An 18,897-nucleotide genomic window follows, 5' to 3' on the forward strand; every position below is an offset into this window, starting at 1 on the left:
AGCTGAAGGGTGCGCGTTGGAAGTTTTCTGAGTTTTGTTTGTTCAACAACTGATGACAACATGCTGAAACCATTCACCGTGATTATTGGAATTTTTTATTTAGGTGAGTTGAATTTTTTTTTGTTTGTTTGTGTGTGCGATTGTGTATTCGTTTACCAGCCCCATGCGCATTATTAATGACGTTTCTTTAATTGAAATTCGGCATGCGAAATTTCCAAAGCCGAGAGACCAATTAATTAATCACATTTGCCGTTAAACAATTTGTGCACAGACATTTTTTGTGTGCTAATTAAACAGCATGACACATATGATAAATGGATTTTTGATTGTATTCGCGGATGTGACAATTTATTTTGAAAATTCTTATTCAACAGTTGTTGCCAAATGTACTGTTAAACGCAATTAACTGTTACAGTTTTGAGAGCACTGAACAGCTTAACATTAAGTCAACAACAGCAACGACAACAACGAAAGTTGTAGGAAATATTTCAACCAAAGTTTAAATTGGTGTCCGCAAAGGGAAGCTTTTAAACTTGAAGCTTTTCGCTTGGGCTTATAACAAAGCTCGCACTGCCTGGCATACTTTTGAGCCTTTTATTTTCCGAGCTTTTAGTTTTTCCATAGCTTTTGGTTATAGCTCCTGCTTGCCGATGTATAACACAATATCCTAGTTAATTTTAGCTTCACCATTCACACTAAACGAAAGAAGCTTACTTTGCTAAGGATATTTCCAAAGCTTATTTGACTAAGGACATTCCCAAAGCTTTCCATTTGAGTAAGCTTTTTTCTCTGTAACTATCGATATATTCTCCACTCAATATAACATCCTAGACGATAAATATAAACTTAAAAGCTTCTGTTGGCGCTCTGCTCAAATTTCTTTTCAATGGTATCTATTCAATTGACAGTAATATTTTGATAGGCGGTTGATTCGCAGTGAAATTCTTTTTATATATGTATGTGTAATGGGACTTACTCATTGTTAGACTATTTGTATGACCAACCTTAATGCATTTTAATACCTTTATACAAGCGTTAAAAATCTTAAAAGGCATAACATTTAAGACCTGCCATAAATTTATATGTATTTATTATTTGCCATTAAAAGGAGTCCCCTCAATGTGGGCAGCGACTCCCTCGGAATACGTTATTATTGTGACCAACATAACTTTTATAACGCTTCCATTAAAAATTAGAAAAGAAAGTCGCACAAGGTGGAAAAAACCAACAGCGAACAGCAAACTATAATTATGTTTATCTTAATTATATTGCGTGACGTAAGTTTCTTATTAAGCGGCAAAAGGCAACAAAGTCACAAAGTCACCTGCCACAACAATCATCCACCATGTATATGAGAAGCCCTTACGGAATTATTATTACATGCGAAGTTCCCCTTTCTGCTTTGGATCGGACTCAACATTCACCCACTCAACAACCCAACCAACTCAACCATCCCAGCTCCCACTCAGCTATTCAGCCATTTTCAGACTCACCTTCAGAGCGATGGAGACGAAGTCGCAATCGCAGACGAAGTAAGAGTCGCGTGAGGAATCACAGCACGCGCGGTGTGCCAACGAATGGTCAAGTGGCGCCTTCATCATCGAGGTTTATTTGCATATAAAGCGTGTGGTGGCACCAAAAACTCAATTGCCACATGGCCAGGAGGGAGTTGGAGGCCTTTGCTTTTGATTTCTTTGTGGCATACGAGTGCCCGAAAAAGTATGCTAAGAAATTAAGCACATTCGCAATTTGCGTGCTGCGGTTGCTGTGCTGTGCTCGGGGCGTTTGCGCAATGCAAAGCAAATATATTTGACCCTTATGACACACGCAAATAAAAGTGCACGTCATTACCTTGATTTGCTGCGACCTGTAACTCGAGTCTCGAAACACTGCTCAAGGCGGCATACTTGTACATATTTCTTATCCCTTTTGTTGTTCGAGTTGCCATTAGAAACACGGGCAGAGACAAATTGATTGCCAACGCTTATCGAATGCAAATAATGTTCACTTGAAAACTCTGAGAGTACACTGAGAGTTGTCCCATAAATCCCTGGAGGCAGCTCTTGATCCATTTCATTTATGCTAATCAAAAGGCAGCAGCAGCAGAATCAAAATCAATTTCTTGGCATTAGGCGAGCTGAGTCGATAGTTGAGGCATCTGCTGGTCCAATGGCTGTGATAAATCAAAACAATTAAGTCGCTTTAAATTGGAGGGCGGAGAGCGAGAGAGAGAGAGAGAGTCAAAAGCGGAGCCAAGCCATAAAGTGACTAGCATTAACCAAAGTCTCAAGTGGGGCTAATAAGCTTGAGACAGCGCTAATTTTACCCTCATTAAACAAACTGACATGGCAGCCAAGCAAGCAAGCAGGCAACCAAAGTTGAGGCACACAGACCAGCGACCGAAGATCGACGTCCCTGTCCCTGTAGCTGTCGCTGTCGTTGTTGCTGTCTATCGACTCTGTCGCTGTGGCCAAGTGGATGTGGATACGAGGACACAAACTCAAAAGCACAACGTCGCTTTACTGTCGAAGCTTGCTAACATTTTAGAGGCTCAATAAACTCGAACCCAAACTCGACTTCCCCCTCCCCCCCATTCCCACAGAAATTGCGATGGACGACCCATAGACGGAGCTTGTCTCAAGTCAGCCCATCACCCCCGACACAAAGGCTCTGGCATTGCCATTTTGGCAGTCATTAACGGCAAACTGCTTCATCATTTAATAACCCAAAAGTGAGCTGGTTAAATGCCGAGGCTGCCAGGCTGCCAGCCTGTGTTGGCCCTAAAAAACATTCAATCCTCCCCACATAGATACCAACATTCATACCGACAAACATTCCGACCCACAACAGCTTGGAAAAAAAACAACGAAGAGCAAGTGAAAAAAAGTGGCGTAGAACATGCCACACTTATTTTTATAGATTTCATTTTAACGCCGAAAAGGCAAACGCATCAAGGCTGAAGAAACCCTCTGTTTCACTCCCACCCTCCTCCATCGATGCCACGCCCATCACTTTATGTTTGTGTTCGTTCTGGTTACGTTTCCTTGGCAAGCGCACATAGCTGGCATGCCTACATCAAATTGGCAAGGCGTCAAGCCAGTCAGCCAGCCTGTCTCTGAGCGAGAGGAGACCAACACACAAAAAAAAAGGGTTCATTATGGCAATTTGCTTAAACTCGTGTGCCTGCCACAGCCCCAACTTGAAGTTTGTGTCTTTTTCGGTTCTTGTGTTCTGTTTTTTCTTCTTCTTCTTCCGTTGTTATGGTTCGAGAGTATCTTTTGCCTTTTTAAAGCCTACGCAATGAAAAACGCGCCACAATTTGGCGGACTCTTTTTTTTTTAGGTTCTTGTGCCTTTTGCTATTTGCTCGAATGGTTTCTCATGGCCATTTCGAACACATTGCGCCAGCAAAAGTTCATAAAATATAATGATAAGCAGCATTTGTTTTCCTCTCGTGGCCAATGATTAAGGTTTTGCCACACTTTAAACTTTCAACGCTGCAGTTCAATGCACTCCAAACGTCAACTTTCTTAGTCCTCCAACTTAGGACTCTTACCTTCTATCGCTGTATCGTGTGTGTGCACAATGTCGCCTTATTTTAATATGAATTTCTTTTAAGCCACTCTCAGCAGGTGGTTGATTTCGCCAGTTTCGTGCCACTACGTTTTTATTATAATAGCAGCAAAGCAGCCAAAGCAGCAAATGCCTTTGCTCTAGTTATGTTTACCCATGGATATTTATGACATCATTTCAACAGGCGCAGAAAATTTTTAATTGCATACTTCGAGGCGCCTTCGATTGCTGGCAGTTGCAGTCAAATCTGAAAAGTATTTGAAAATGCACTTAGGCTCAAAAAGTGCTGGCTCACTTAGGGCGACACTTGAGAAACACATAAAGACCACGCAAACATTCGCAACAAAGGCAAGCAATGACACTGGCTTATAATAATAAAATAAGTTACAAATGTGTTGTTCTTAAATTAATTTAAATTGTAAAAATTGTATTAGACTTTCAATAATTTTTAAAAGTTGACTACCAACCTATCTTGCCAGACATTTAATTTAATATTTCCAGCTAATATCATTACACTTGAGTAATAAAAATGTGCCTTTGTCGTCTGTGGTCGCCAGAAGTGGACTGCCAGCAATGTAGAAAGAGTTAGCGTGATGTGTTTTAATATGCCCTGTTAAAAGTATTGTTGATCAAAAGGAGTTGACTGATTTATAGGAATGTTGTTGATATAACGAAAAAGATACAAATTTTCTAAGCTGCGTTTTCTTCTTTAGATAATACTTTATTATAAGAATGAAATCTATATGAGGGTGATATTCATAAATTTTTTTAAATATTCCGAAATTTAATTTTATTTTCGCTCACACTTTTCTGCAGGGTATCGTACATTTTTATTTGTCGTGCGTTTGGCCAGAGTTTAATTATATTTGCGTGAGCTTGTGACATTGCTGCTTGGACTTTGTTATGCATGAGATTGCGACTGGAAATTCGTCTTGACGTTGCGCACTCGAGTGACGCATTTAAAAAGTTATTAACTGTGTTTCAGCGTGGCTCCCTCGTCAGGCAGTCAGCAGGCAGTCAGTTAGACAAGTAAGACAAGTAACTGTGACCATTGGTATCACTTTATTTCAATGTCCTTGCGTCATTGTTGACTGTTGTCGTCGGTCGACTGTTGGCACTCGACGGTTGAGTGTTGACTGAATTGTCAACGACATGATTTGTCATCCTCAGACGCGTTTAATGAAGCGACCGATTTGGTTTTCAGGAGGCTCAACGGTTGCCTTTGATCGATTATCCAACACGTTGTCGTGCTTGTTGTAGGAGTATTTTATGTTATTACTGTTGTCGCCTGGCCATTAATGGGTAATAAGTAAATTGCGTGCTTTCCCCATTCGCAGTGATTGCTCACTTTTCGACAGTTTCTGTTCTCTCTCGGCTTTCGGCTCTCGACTCTCGACTCGCTCATCAGCTGCTGCGACGTTTGACGTCTGTCCACTCAGCACCTGACCTTTGGGCTAAATCCTGAGTTGCGGTTGCCCATTAATCAAAGCAGACAACAGAGACGCCAATCGTTGGGGGAAGCAAATGTTGGCCAAACTGGGCGTGTTTCGGTATTTTTTTTCGTCAATTCCGTTTGCATTTTCTATTTTGGTTTACTACATTATGAAGACATTTCGTGTCGTGTCGATTTGCTGCAGCACACTCGGCGTATGCGTAACATATTGTTGTTATTGTGTTCGACGTTTGCGTTTGCGTTTTGTGTGCCAAGTAATTAGTGGCAAGTGGCAAGGGCAACAACAAAATAAAACGAGAAATATGGTAATAATATTTGATTTGAAGTAGCTTCCTGTCAACTCCCTTTGCCTCATTCCCTTCTCTTCTCTAAGTTTATTCAGCATTCACGATTCACGACTTTGGCAGTTGCCTAATCTTTCGCTCGCTCTCTCTCTCTCTCTCTCTCTCTCTCTCTGCGTGTATGTTAGAGTATTTATTCAAATTAAGGTCAAAGGCGGCCTTTGTTTGTTGCGGGGCAGAGTGGAGTTCGTTGGGTGGTTTCTCGTTCGTGGTTCGCTTCTCCCATGTCCCTCAGCTAATGTTGTTTTCAGTGGCAATTTATGTTTTCAGTGGCATTTAATCAGCCGAGCCTTGAGGAAATTTGCACATTTATCGCTAGCCCGGCCTCCATTTTTGTATTGCCGATTATCGTACTCGTATGCATGCATATCGTATTGAGTGTATTGTACTATATCCTTTGCCACATCCTTCTATCTAAACGCATATCCTTTGCATTGAATCTAAATTGTTTTATGCCTTTCTGCTTGGGCATCCCCTTGGCAGTCGTTTGCGCCTTTGTTGCCACTGCTGCTTCTGTTGCCACCGCCAAATATGCTAAACAGATAAAATTCGATTCGATTTCGTTTTCGTTTTCGTTTTGCGTTTTCGCTTTTCATTTTCCGCCTTCAGTTTTCAGTTTAGACGGGGGACGCCTGCTTGCTTAATTTATCTCTGCCCCTCTGTGTGAGGCCCAATACACAAATACATTCCGCTGTTTTTACAGAATTTCCAATTTGTTTTGATAATATTTTAAGTTGGTTGTCCAGAGATATTCCTACGCTTTTTAAAGTTTTAGAGAATTTAATATAAAATATGTTTTTATTCCTGAAAACTTGATATTAAATGAACTAATCTGTTAGGTCAATGACAATGGAAGTTGATGTGAAGACTGCTCCAAAATATTATGATATTTTTTATAGATTTAGAATACTATTGAATGGAAATTAATCATTAATTCCAAGAAATATTTAAACTATTCAGAAATATTTCAAACTATTTTAAAAATTGTACAAAAATATTATATTCCTTAAGCTTTTAGCATACTATTAAATGCAAACTAATTTGTAATATCAAAAACTATTTTCGAAGACTTCAATCCAATTCAAAAACTTTATAGAATATGCCAAAAATATATATGTTTCTTTTTATTGTTTTCCCTTATTTATCAAAACATAAACCCATAACCAATCATACCTAGGCAGGGCATTTAATTTGCGCTGATTGGATTAGCTGTGAGCATTGACAGCCGGTTCGGGCTGCTCATTTGCAGCAAATGCTGAATTTTAGCCATGTTTTGTTGGCCAAAAGCGTCAACAACATGCATTGAGGTTGCAACCACATGGCCGATGACAGAGTTGCAACGTTTGGCTTTCCAACAACCAACAACCTGATGTCCCTTCTATACTCGCACTCCACAAAAAAAGCTGACAACACTAATGAGCCGCCGCCCGATGTTGCAACTCCATGAGGGAGGCCCTGCCACGCCTCTGAATGTTGCAAGTTGCTAGTTTATGGCATTTGTTTTTATGCAGTTTTTCGCCTTACCTGGTCGGTCTTCGTTCCATTCATCTGCCTGCCTCCAAGCTGCCACAACTTTGACATAATTCTGGACTCGACTGACAGGCTTGGGCCAAAGCCAACTAGTACAAAAAATATATAATATATATATATAGAGAGAAATCTGCTATATATATAAATATCTGCAGGAAGAGCGGAAAGTTTTTTGGGTGCTTTGACTCGGGTGGATTTTTTTTTTTTTGCTTTGCTATGCAGCTGGTTGTTGCTTTTGCACAACCAGCAAAAGTTGATAACGAGCAGGTGTTAAAATGTGACCAAGTGTAGGCTGCTGCTGCTAGAGACACGCCCCCTTTTGGCCCATGTTGCACTCACTGCTCCCTTCAGCTGCCTGTTCGGGTGATTACAAGTTGTTGACACTTTGCAGTTTGTGGCGAGAACTCAAAGCAAAAACAAAGTTGACACCGCCTTCGCTCCTTCGCCCCCCGCTACCGCCTTCGAGTATATTTGGTGTTGCTGTGACCATGGGCAACATGCCGCAACATTCGTCCCGCAGCTGAGGCTTGTGCTTGTCCTTGTGCTTGTGCTCTCTCGTCTTAAGCCCATTTGAGCTGCCAGCTTGTTTGTGGCTGTCACGCAGCGTTGCCACAGTGTGTGTGTGTTGTGTGAATTGGCCGGCCATATTCAGAGCAGCAGCAGCAATGCATATTTGCTGTCACGTTTCCCCTAACCTCCCTCCCCCTATCGCCTTTGCTGCCCTTACACTCATCTACCTTTATGGCATTACAAGTTTAAGAGCCTCGGCGTCATACGTTGACTTTTTAATGAGCTTTCTGGCGGCAATTTGCCGAAAGGTGAAATTACGTAAAGAACCACAGACACACGCACACACACACATTTACACATATGTGTGAGGTGTGTAGAAAGTGGGGGAAGGGAGTGAAGGGGAGGGGGCATCTTTGCCACAGTGCGTACACACACACACACATTTTTGATCAGTGCCCAAGTCGAATATCATTTCACATATCGTTAAAATTCGTTTAGGCGCAGCATACAAATTGCTACATTTCCGCTAAAACTTTGAGGTGCCACGCCTCCTCCTCCGCCTTCCCTCTTAGACCACTTTAAGAAATATATATATATATATATATGTATATATAAATGTATGTATGCAACGTGTGCTGTGGCATCAGCGTCGTTGACTGTAAATTGAATGAAATTGAAAAATTCAACGCAACAGCAATTCCATTACACGTTTTTCCTGGCTCATTTTCACCGTGTTTTTCCTCTCCCCCCACAACAACCTCAAACTGCTTTACTCGAAATTTATTCATTACATGCAATTTTTTCATTTTTTTTTTCGTTTCACTTTCGTTTATCTGGTTGCTGGCATTTCTTGAGCATTTCGCTTTCATTGAGCCTCATCTCCGGCAGCTCGTCGTCGTCGTCTTTGGCGTCTTCGTTGTTGTCTGGCGCATTAGGCTGGCAATCAGAAATCATGTGTGAAATGGAAAAAAATGCGAAAACACTGAATTCCATGCGAAATAAAATGAAAATCGCGGTGCGAGCAGCGCGAAAGAAACAAGAAACAAAAACACGACCATTACCGTTTGCCTGAGGGCATCCATAGGCATTTATCTTCAAGTGTTTGTCTCTGTGTGTATCTGTGTGTGTGCTTTCAATTACATTGGCAATTGCTGTGGTAACAACACCGGAAAGTGTCGTTGGCCCGTGGGCGTGGTTAACAACTATACACAATGTGTCCAATGCTTGTCCATTCCAACTATGGGCCACAACTAATCAATATGAATGAATAAATAATCGCTTACAAATACCTAAAGCCTGAGGAGACAGAACTTCTGCCTTAGCATGGTAATATTTGCAATCTGCATTTTATAAATATGCTTATGCGCAATCAACAATGCCACAGCCATAGCTTGGTATCCTTTGCAGCTCCATCCACAGCTTTAGCTCCAACTCGGTTTCCATCTGCAACTTCCGCTCTTGCTTTTGATCCGACTGTGGCTCCTGTTGCTGCTGTGCGACATGTTGGGCACATTTCGAATGCCGAATGCGTTTCCTTTTAATGTCTAATATAAATGCCCGCTGTCTCGCATTTACTTTCTTGGCTGTCGTCAATAAGCGTTCAATATGTGTGGCACTCCCTGTCCTGTGACAGGACCTTTCTCCCTTTCGCTTGCATTGCGTTTGACATGCGTTGGGCGATTGCAATTGCCGACTTATGCTTATCGCATAAGCAAATAGCAATGTCGCTCTGCAGCAGCAATGCAACAAGCAACCAGCAACCAGCAACAGCAAACTGTTGGCAACTGTTGCCACACACATCCTTTGATCCATCCTGACCATTTCCCATTACACACAAAAACACACACATACAATGTGTTTGTTTATTCCGCAAGTTGCTGTCAGCATTTACCTTATCCTTATGAATTTTACATTTCTCCTGATGCGCATAATAGAAATAAACAATCCTGACCATGCTTCACATAAACTAGACTTCTTTTCTAAATATTTTTGTCTTCGTATGCGTTTCTATTTTCTCAGTTATTTATGTTTTTTGTATATACTTTTTATTAACTCCATTGCAATTCAATTCTGGTTTTTGCTGCCGACTTTTTGATCTACGCTGCTTAAATTGATATTGTATTTTTAATGAAGAACTAAATAGAATTTGAAAGCTCTTGATTTTCTAGATTTATGAGTGTGAAATGTCATTTGTATCTAAATCTGTTTAATTACTCGAAATAAATACAGTTATGTTGGCCTAACAAAATTTGATTAAAAACCAAAATTTAATAACATATTTCTACACAAATTATTTGACTGTGATTTTTGCCAACTTTTAAAAATATAATCACATTTATTTGAACTCTGTTTTAAATGATTTTACTGAATACCACACAAATTCAGTTAAATTAAATTAATATTGTTATGAAGCTAGTATTTAATTCGAATTTCATTTAGAATCGTAAATAAATACTTGACTATTTTTCTAAAAAATTCTTTAACAATGATTTTTCCATATTTGTTAAATAAAATATTTACTTGAATTGTCCTTAAGTGGTGTCAAATTAAAAAATATTCTTAATGCTCTATAAAAAAATATATTTTAATCATAAATAAATAATAAAATGCTACTGTTCATTATTATTTAAATGTTTACATACCAAAATTTTAAATATTTTAAGTGTTTTTTTTTGCGAATTTTTGTATTATATTGCTTTTATGATATTATTTATTTCTTTTTATATTCAACCAGATGCAAAATATTTGACTTTAAGCTTGTCAAGGCTCATATTTAAAGATCTGTCACTTTGGAGGTGTTTTAAGCATATGTTTGCCAGTGTGTATGTGTGTGTGTGTGTAATTTCGGTTAGTTGATGTCGCTTACAAACTTGCATACTAAATAAGCCCCCAGCTCTCCGCAGTCACCTCATCCATTCTACAATTTGCAGTCTTCAGCCGCCACTCATTTGTTTTCTTTTGGCGCCCAAAGGCGTGCCACAGTATGTGGCGAAGAAGCACATGACGTTTGCAGCGACATGTTCTGTTACACCCACACTTACACACTCACACACACTTGCGCACACACACAGACTAACACACGCAATTACAGCCGCACAGCATTGTTGCAATTGCACGGGAAATAGACTTTTTGAATGCGAATGCGTTGCACATGTCGTAAGGAATACGCTTAGAAAAAAAGTTGCGCCACAACCCGAAAGCAGAATGAAGAGCGCACACAAACACACAAACACACACAAAAAAAAAATAGAAAACACGATGCAAAGAAAAGAAAAAGAAACGAGAATCCAGCAAGCAATAGGGGAATCTTTTTTCTTGCAAGCAATTTCTTATTTTTTTATTTTCTATTTTCTTCTCTAATTTTTTTTTTTTTTTGCTTTTAGTTTTGCAGTTGCAAGTTAGTTTTTTCCTTTCGGGCCGAAACACGAATCAAGTGGCGGGAGTGGTTACTAAAAGGTGTAGAGGAAGGAGGAGCTGAGGCGAGACAACTGCTTGCTATTCCACATGCAGCAGACTGCATCCTGTCCCTGCGGTTTGCGCTTGTTCTCTTAGATGTTTGCCGTTGTTGTCGCCATTGTAGTAGATGTTAGTGGGCCCCGTCTTCATGTTTCTTCATGTTGTCAGCGTTGTCGTGGCGCTGCTGCTGCTGCGATGCTGTCTCTAAATCCGTGCTACTTAAATTGTCCCTAAAATCCTCGTGGCAATTCTTTCGCCATGAAGCACATGCAGCTTTTGTGTGTGTTCTGTATGAGAATTTAATGACATTCTTAAGTTGTCATCAGTGGTTGGCAGGCCAAAGAGACCAAAGCAGGCCAACTAGACTCGACTAGACTCCACTCTCAGCTCCACTCTCGACTCGTCTCGACTCGACTTGAGTTGAGTTGAGTTCAGTTGACTGTTAGCTGCATTGCATCCACAAAAAATAAGGAAAAGTGGAACTCAAACTGCGCGCTGTCAGTACCTTTTTGGACTAGCTTTGCTTTGGCTTTTTATCCTGTATTCCTGTTGTTGTCCTTGTTGCCTTGTTGCCGTGGCTGCGCTGAGAATATTAAATTGACTGGGGCCAACAAAATGAGTAGAATCATTAGCGTACAACGACTCACTCTCAGCAGCAGCCCAACAAATTGCGCCCACATATTGCGCAATCGCTGCCGTTGCCGTTCCCGTTGCTGCATTTTGCTGCTATTGCTGCTGGCATGTCGTCTTTTGAAGATGAAGTCATATCAGCATTAGTGTCTGCTGTCTGTTGGACGCTCTCGGCAAAGTTGGGCTGTCGCTCTCTCTCTATATATTCCATAGAATAGATTCCACTACTAGTTTCTTTTTGGCTGCTTTCTTAGCCTCTAACAGGATGAGAAAGGAAGAGAGAACAGCGTAGAGACATTTGCATGCATTTTGTATTTTTGGGGTCAGATCTGAGATATGAGATTCGTAGTTGTACTTGTACTTGTCCTATATGCAATATCTTCCCATATGATTGTGTGCCTGGGTAGAAGAAGATGAAGAAGAAGAGGGACAGGCGAATTTAATTTCAATTTAGGAGCAAAACATTTGCGCTGCGCCTGTCAAGCATTTTCCATTTGCATTTATTTTTGCGCTGTATGCGCAAATCTTTTGCTATTTGTACAAGAGACAGCCGCAGACTAGAGAAAAAGCCGCGCGCATTTGAATATGCAATTTGCAATTTGACTTGACGACGACAACGACGACGAGGCCAAAAACCGCCAACCCATCCAAGTGTGTCACCCTTTTATACCCCGGGACAAGCTCGAGTTAATCTGCGGGCTTAAGAAATGCCAGACGCGGGTTTGCAGAGTCACAGTTATACAAGTTGCAAGTCGCAGTTACAGTTGCCGCACACATAAAAGCTGCACGCCGCGACATTTTATCACAACGCGAGTTTGTGATGGTTTTTTTTTTCTTTACTTTTTGCTATATTTTTTTTGTGTGACCAGAGAGAGAGCGAGTCCTCTGGCGTTTGGCTGACATTTGAGGCATGAGGCAAGATTTATGCACTGGGGCTGCAGTTGAAGACAGCTGTCGTTTGCTGGCGCTGTCTTTTTCTGTGAGCTCTAATAGCTTTTTATCCGCGTGCATGAAATATGCCGCGAAAATGGCAAATAGAGCCGCCGAGAATATGGAAAGTGTCAATCCAAAAGTTTTTTCTCAAGTGTGGCGACAATGACAGAACAGATAGAGAGAGAGAGAGAGAGAGAGAGAAGGGAAGACATTGCTAGTGATGGGCTTAAAGCAGTCGAAATGGGGAAAAGCGAAAGGGATAAGGTAAAGAGGCCAAAATTAAACCTGGGGCAGACTAAGTACAGCTAAGTTGTCTTGACACGCCACTGACAAGTACACTACACAAACACACACACACACAGACAGCGGAGCAGACAGTCAATCGCACACACACAGACAATTAAGTCATGATAAATTGCTATTGTATGCGTTTTCAGTCATAAGCGCAGGCGGCAGGCAGCACCCAAAATGAAACAATAAGCCACGTCCATCAAGTCAACTTGAGGCGACAAGAGTCGAGTCGAGTCGAGTTGAGACGAGTCGAGCCCGAGTCGAGTCAAGTTATGAACGGAAGCAGACACACACACACACAGACAGACACACCTATACACACTCTAACACAGACATAGGCAACACTTCGTCACAGTCACAGTCACAGACAATGCGACCAGACAGTACAAACACCTAACACTTGCTGCCACACTATCTGTGTGTTTAGTCGATGTGTGTGTGTGTGTGTGTAGAGTTTTGCTCTGTCATGGCCTGAGTTTGGGCTTGTGCTTGGGCCTGAGAATGACGGCTTTTGCTGTTGCAAAATGCTTGAAATTCATGCGTTCTGTCAAGTAATTTACCCCAAGCGCGATCTACACACACAGTCAAACCAGCCCAAGTGGCTGATGCCTCGCCTCTCACTCTATCTCACTCTCTCACCTTCTCTTGTTGCCCGGATGAGTGTGTGTGAAGTGGTGTAAAGGTACAAAATGAATGTTATTCTACCGGTTGCCATCAACTTTTGCTGTTGCATTCTGAGTGCCATGGCCGCTAGTTTGTTGTTGGGCTCAGCAAATGATGACAAAACCAATCACGTTGGCTTGTAAAGCACATAGATCTGACAGCAAAATACAAGCTGTTAACAAGCTGAATTTTAATCGACTTTAACCATTGTAACCTATTAGCTTAACAGCAGAGTTTTAATTGAAAGTAAAAGTTTGAAGTACAGATGATTTTAAAACAATCGTTTATGAGCTTTTTAAAGCATATTGTTGGCTTTTAAAACTCACAGAGTTAACTAGCTAAACTTTCATTGACTTTAAGCATTGAAAGCAACTACACAAGCTGTAGAGCTTTAATTCAATTAAATTGTTTGAAACACATAAGTTGACAGAGCTAGATTTAATGAACTTTATAAAACAGAAACTTGGCTTTTGAAGCTCAAAGATCTGAGAGCTACCTATAAGCAAATAACTACATGAAGTTTAAGAGAATTTAAGCATTAACACCTTTCAGCTACTATGTAGAGCTTTAATTGAATTTAAGAGCTTAAAGCTAGACACAATGAACTTCATAAAGCACATAGGTGGCTTATAAAGTTCAAGATCTGTCATCATATAAAGCAAATGTAGAAATGCGTTTTTTAAACAAGTTTTAAAGCGCTTTAATATGCAAATTTAAACATAATCATATTTTAAGTCAACTTGAAGCTTATTAAGAATTTAATTAATTTCTCTTAATTTGACTCAAATGCAAAACACCAACTTTTACTTTCAATTGACAACACTATTGTCAGGATAATCATGCCAAGTTCATGCACTCAAATTAGCTTTAATGTGCTTTTAAGCGAGTCGCCAGCAATGTCAGCACTTTGCACACTTAATCGCATATTTAATGGCCAAATCAGAGCCAAATGCCATCAGACTAGTAACATAAACGGGTACACACCTTCACCTGGCTAATTGCGAACGTGTGTTTACACTTGAATGGCACGGCACCTCATTAGGATGCTCGAAATTATTCAATAGCCCCCTTTTTGGCACGCTGAATTGAACCCTTTTTCCATCATCGTCGCAACAACTTAACTTGGGTTCGTCGACGAACAATGCGATTAAAATTTTATTTAAATGAATTTTCTGCTCATGCTCAAAACTGCTTCCGGCAACAAGCTCGGATATTGCGTATACGCATCGTGCTCCAGGTAAAGGCAAAAGACTTTTGGCCATGCTGTTAACTCTTCCAGTATAGTGTGTCCTTTTTTGAGTGGAATCTATTATACGTATCCTACGACCGTAACCGTTTCCCTCAAAAAAAAAAGAAGAAATTGCCAAATGTTACCTTTCAGCTGGTTGACTCTGACTTTGACTTGGGCCCTGGCCGAGACGTTAGTGTTAGTGTTAGTGCCGGTGTTCGTGTTGAGTTGCCTTTATTGAAAAGTGTTCATTTGAGTCACTCGACTTGTAGTTGGGCCAATAGACTGAGCCTAATGCACACAATTTGCTTTGTATGTCCTTTTCTCATGTGCGTGCCTCCCCCCTTAAGCCTATCCCAGTGTGTGTTATGGCTGGAAATTAACATTTTCACCCACACACACACACAGTAAGGTACACACAATTGATGCATTACTCGTAGCTGGACAAAGACTTGGGTTAAACTTGGAGATGGAGTTGGGAGATTTTTTGGGGTTGGAAACACGTCAATTAGCTGCAGACCGGATGATAAAACTTTAAGTTTTACTTCACTTGACTAAGTGACTGAGTGACTGAATGCAATTGTTTTGACTGACGCTGACATGGATACGCATTGTTGTTACAGCTTCCTGGTTTTCATCGCCACCTTCGCTGCTTGTGGTTGGTTTGCTGCCAGGCCAAGTGCTTTGCCTCTGCTTCTAATTATGCGCCTTCTGCAGGGCAACAAACCAGGCAACAGCAACAAAAAGAAAGTAAGGGAAAGAGGACACTCAAGTGGCTGCAACTGTCACAGTTGCGTTGAGAAGCAGTAGCAAGAAATATAAACATATATATACTTGTGCGTGTCTGTCTCAGTGTTCTCTGTGAGTGCGGATGAGTGCAAAAGTGTGAGTGTGAGTGTGTGAATGTTTGCTTGTGATGTTTTTTAATTTTCGCGAAATAAGCAATTCTCACGTTTTCATCTCTCGGCATGCGGCGTCTTGCGGTGTTTAAGCTCAGCGCATTCGTGTTTCATGCCCAACAACTGCGTTCGCTGTAAATTCAATTCCAACTTCATGGTTTTTGTGGCTCCGTTCTTGTTGTTGTTATTGTTGTTTCGCCAACGGGCGACTGTTTGCCACCTGCCACCGTGCAACTAAGAAAAACGCTTTGTACTTCAAAGCCCAGCAAAATTTGCACTCTACTCTCTTTAGTTCTCTGTTGTTCTCCGTGTGTTGTTTGCTGTGCGTTGTTGTGTGTGTGTTGTGTTGTGTGTGCGTCCGCATGCTGCGATTCGCTGTTGTCTTCGTGTTCTGTTTTGCACTGTGTCTTAACATTCACTTTGTTTATTACCAAAAATTTGTTTTATTTTTGCTCGCAATCGATTGAAGTTTAGTTCGCTTTATTTCGTTGATTTTTTGTTGCCCCGCTGTTATAGCTACTGGGCTTTTAAATTCAAGAGCGTGTGTGTGTGAGAGTGTGTGATTGCAAGTGGGTGTTTTGTAATTCTTATTTTGTTAGCGTTTTGCTTTGATGTTGGCCGCCAAATAAAAGTGCTCTCACTTGTTTATGGTCCCACTAGAAAAGGAAACGGAAGTGAGATTCCATTTAAATTTCAAATCAATTTTTGTTACAGTTCGCAATTAAAGTTATTTGTGGGTATTCAAAACTGTTTTCAAATTATTAAATGACTCAATTGTATTTACATAATACGATTGCCTACTTATATCCTTAACCATAACTAATGTATGTTTCTTTTACTTTATTTGCAGGTAAGTCTGTCGATATTGTTATTGCATACTGTAAGTATTTCTTTGGCTAGCTACTTATAGCTTAATTGTATTAAAGTAATTATAGTCGACATTTATTGTTGGCGCAAATCTCGTAAATATACAAGGAGTCCACTTTGCCCTTTACAGCCTTTGATAGGGCTCCCATTACCAAGGGATGCGGGGGGTAAATCATTTGGAGGGGTCGGCATGGCAATGCTTTGATTTCGTGCGATAATTATAACGTGCTCTCATGCGCCACCCGAAACGCAAATTCGCCAGCTACGTGCAGCTATGCGTCATCATCAATGTTGAGTGGGTGGTCGAAGTGGTTGCTAGTTGTGTATGTGTGTGTGTGTGTGTGTGTGGATCATAGCTATAGCTATAGCTATATAGCTTTGGCTATTCACTCGTGCGTTTGGCGGGCCCGGCTTTATGGATTTATTGCGTTGGCGACACGTTGATATGCCACACAGTACACAAGTCCAAGTCTTTGTCCAACTTCGACTCAAGTCTAGGCCGGCGCCAATTTCTGGCTGCCCTCCCCTTGGCAAATTTCGTGCTCATTGTTTTATGGGTCGCTAGTGCTCGACGAAAACTTCAAGAGCTGTTGGCCGCTGGGCATGTTGCGGGTGTAGGTTGCAGGTTGCAGATGGCAGTCAAGTCGCTGCTGGCAAACCTACAATACTCTTACTGTATTTTCTTCTTTCGTTTTTGCTTTTTTTTTTTGCTTTGCCAATTACCGCAAGGTTCGTGGCACTAAGTCGACGCTTCGGGCGCTCGCAACGTATACGTAATTTTTATTGGACATTGCCACGCGTCGCCACCATCTTCGTCTACGTCTTCGTGGATAACGTGAGCTTTGCTCGTACAAAGTCCTAGGCCAACATGAAAAGCTTCGCACACACAGCGCACACAACGTTGCGGCCCACGCTGCGAATACGCTATCAAAACAAAACGGATAATTGCAGTGCCGCTCTCTACGGGCTCTCTGCTTTGACTTTGTTCTCTCTCTTGCTGCTGCTGCATACTCTCCACTCGTGGCTACCTGAAGAGGGTTGGAGCATAGAGGGGGGACTTACCTGCTGTACTATGTGCTCCATGATAGCGGCAGACTGGGGATTCGCTGATTGCGCCACTTGACACACATTCGAGAGCCAGCGACTCGTAATTGTAATTGATTCATCAGCAAAGCAAATTAGCGCACTTGCTGCTCATTCCATTTGGCTCTGCCAGTTTCACGAGTTGCTCCTAATTGATTGCATTTGAAGCAAACTGACAACTGGATTGCCAATCGCACTGCAAATATAGAAAATAGTATAGAAGAATGCCATTAACTAATGCCACAGAGATGGAGATGCATAACAACTGTGGACCAAATGCCAATGCAACTAGAAATTCCAATGTGCAATGTGCAAATAGAAATAGGAATTGCAATAATTGCGTGAAATACTCATGCCGTAATTCCACTTTGCCATGTCCTCTTTGCGGCTTCCACAGTTTGACAAGCACTGCTCACAAAAGTCTACACACAACACAAAAATTTGGCGCCAAACGAACGTACGCTCTCTCGTTATCGCTCTCGTTTCGCACGAACACGAAGTGTGTGTACTTTGCCGAAGCGAAGCGAACGACAAGCGAGCGACACACTGCCGAGGACACGAAGCGATGAAGCAGTTGTTGGCAATGGCCAAAGGGACACAAACAGTTTGCGACTAAGACTCGTGAGGAACGGACACGCGGCCAATAGCAAACGGGCATTTGTGTAGCGTGCCACCGTGCGAATCGAATTACGAATTGCGAATCGGACTCGTTCACCATGTGTGTGAGAGAGTGTCCTTAGAGCAGAAAATGTTTGAATGCAAATGAATTATGTACAACCGGCTTGGACAATACCACTGATTAGTGACAGTGTGTGTAGTTGTTGTGTGTGAGTGCGCGCTTCAATCGTGCGTGACCAACGACGACGTCATTCAAGAGCTGAAAACGTGTGCGTGAGCTCTCGCCCCCCCTCTCCAGAAGGAACATCAACGTCAACGCGATCGTGGTACAGTGTTAAAAAAAAATAAAGAAACAACAGCTAAAAGTGTGTAAATCACTGAGTGTCAGCAGAGTCAGTCAAGTGTGATTTTCATATGATTTAAGCCAGAAACAAAAACCCACAAAAAAAAGGACAAACACTGCCAGAGATTTGTGTTGTTGCTGCTGCTACTACTGCATATGCCATATAATTTAATTTGGCAAATGTGTTGGAAAATTGTACAGCAAAGCGAAAAGCGCAAGGCATTCACTGAGACAAAGAATCAGGACTCAGGACTCAAGGCCCAGGAGTCAGAGGCAGTCAGTCAAGCGGCTGTGAAGGCTTCACACACTTCACACACTTACCTCGCTTCGTCCTTACTTCGATTCAGTTAAATGCTAATGGGTTAATGCGGTTCAGCGCTAGCGCTTCAGCTTACATTCTCGCTCTCATTCTCTCGCTGAGAACTATCGCATTTACATAGTATATCTTGTTATTTACCTAGGCGCGCCACTCTCGTTAAT

The 18,897-nt window shown here is 41.4% G+C and overlaps 2 protein-coding genes across 6 annotated transcripts in view; one reads left to right on the plus strand and one right to left on the minus strand.

The window, feature by feature from the left end:
* The window catches only part of LOC117573389 (ABC transporter G family member 23), a 203,142-nt gene that overhangs the window by 148,904 nt on the left and 35,341 nt on the right, over nucleotides 1-18,897 (minus strand). The window lies entirely within an intron of this gene.
* LOC117576520 (uncharacterized) overlaps nucleotides 1-18,897 on the plus strand; it is a 105,325-nt gene that overhangs the window by 14,952 nt on the left and 71,476 nt on the right. For 2 of the 5 annotated variants that reach the window (XM_052007045.1, XM_034261335.2), the window contains exon 2: nucleotides 3-103. In XM_052007045.1, coding sequence (XP_051863005.1) covers nucleotides 61-103 — 43 coding nt within the window. In that variant the 5' untranslated portion in view covers nucleotides 3-60. Of the gene's footprint in view, nucleotides 1-2; nucleotides 104-18,078; nucleotides 18,440-18,897 lie in introns of those variants that run through there. The other 3 variants (XM_034261338.2, XM_034261329.2, XM_034261336.2) reach the window with 3 other exon arrangements.

This window comes from Drosophila albomicans, chromosome 2R (assembly GCF_009650485.2).
Source record: "Drosophila albomicans strain 15112-1751.03 chromosome 2R, ASM965048v2, whole genome shotgun sequence".
In the NCBI taxonomy this organism is placed as follows: Eukaryota; Metazoa; Arthropoda; class Insecta; order Diptera; family Drosophilidae; genus Drosophila; species Drosophila albomicans.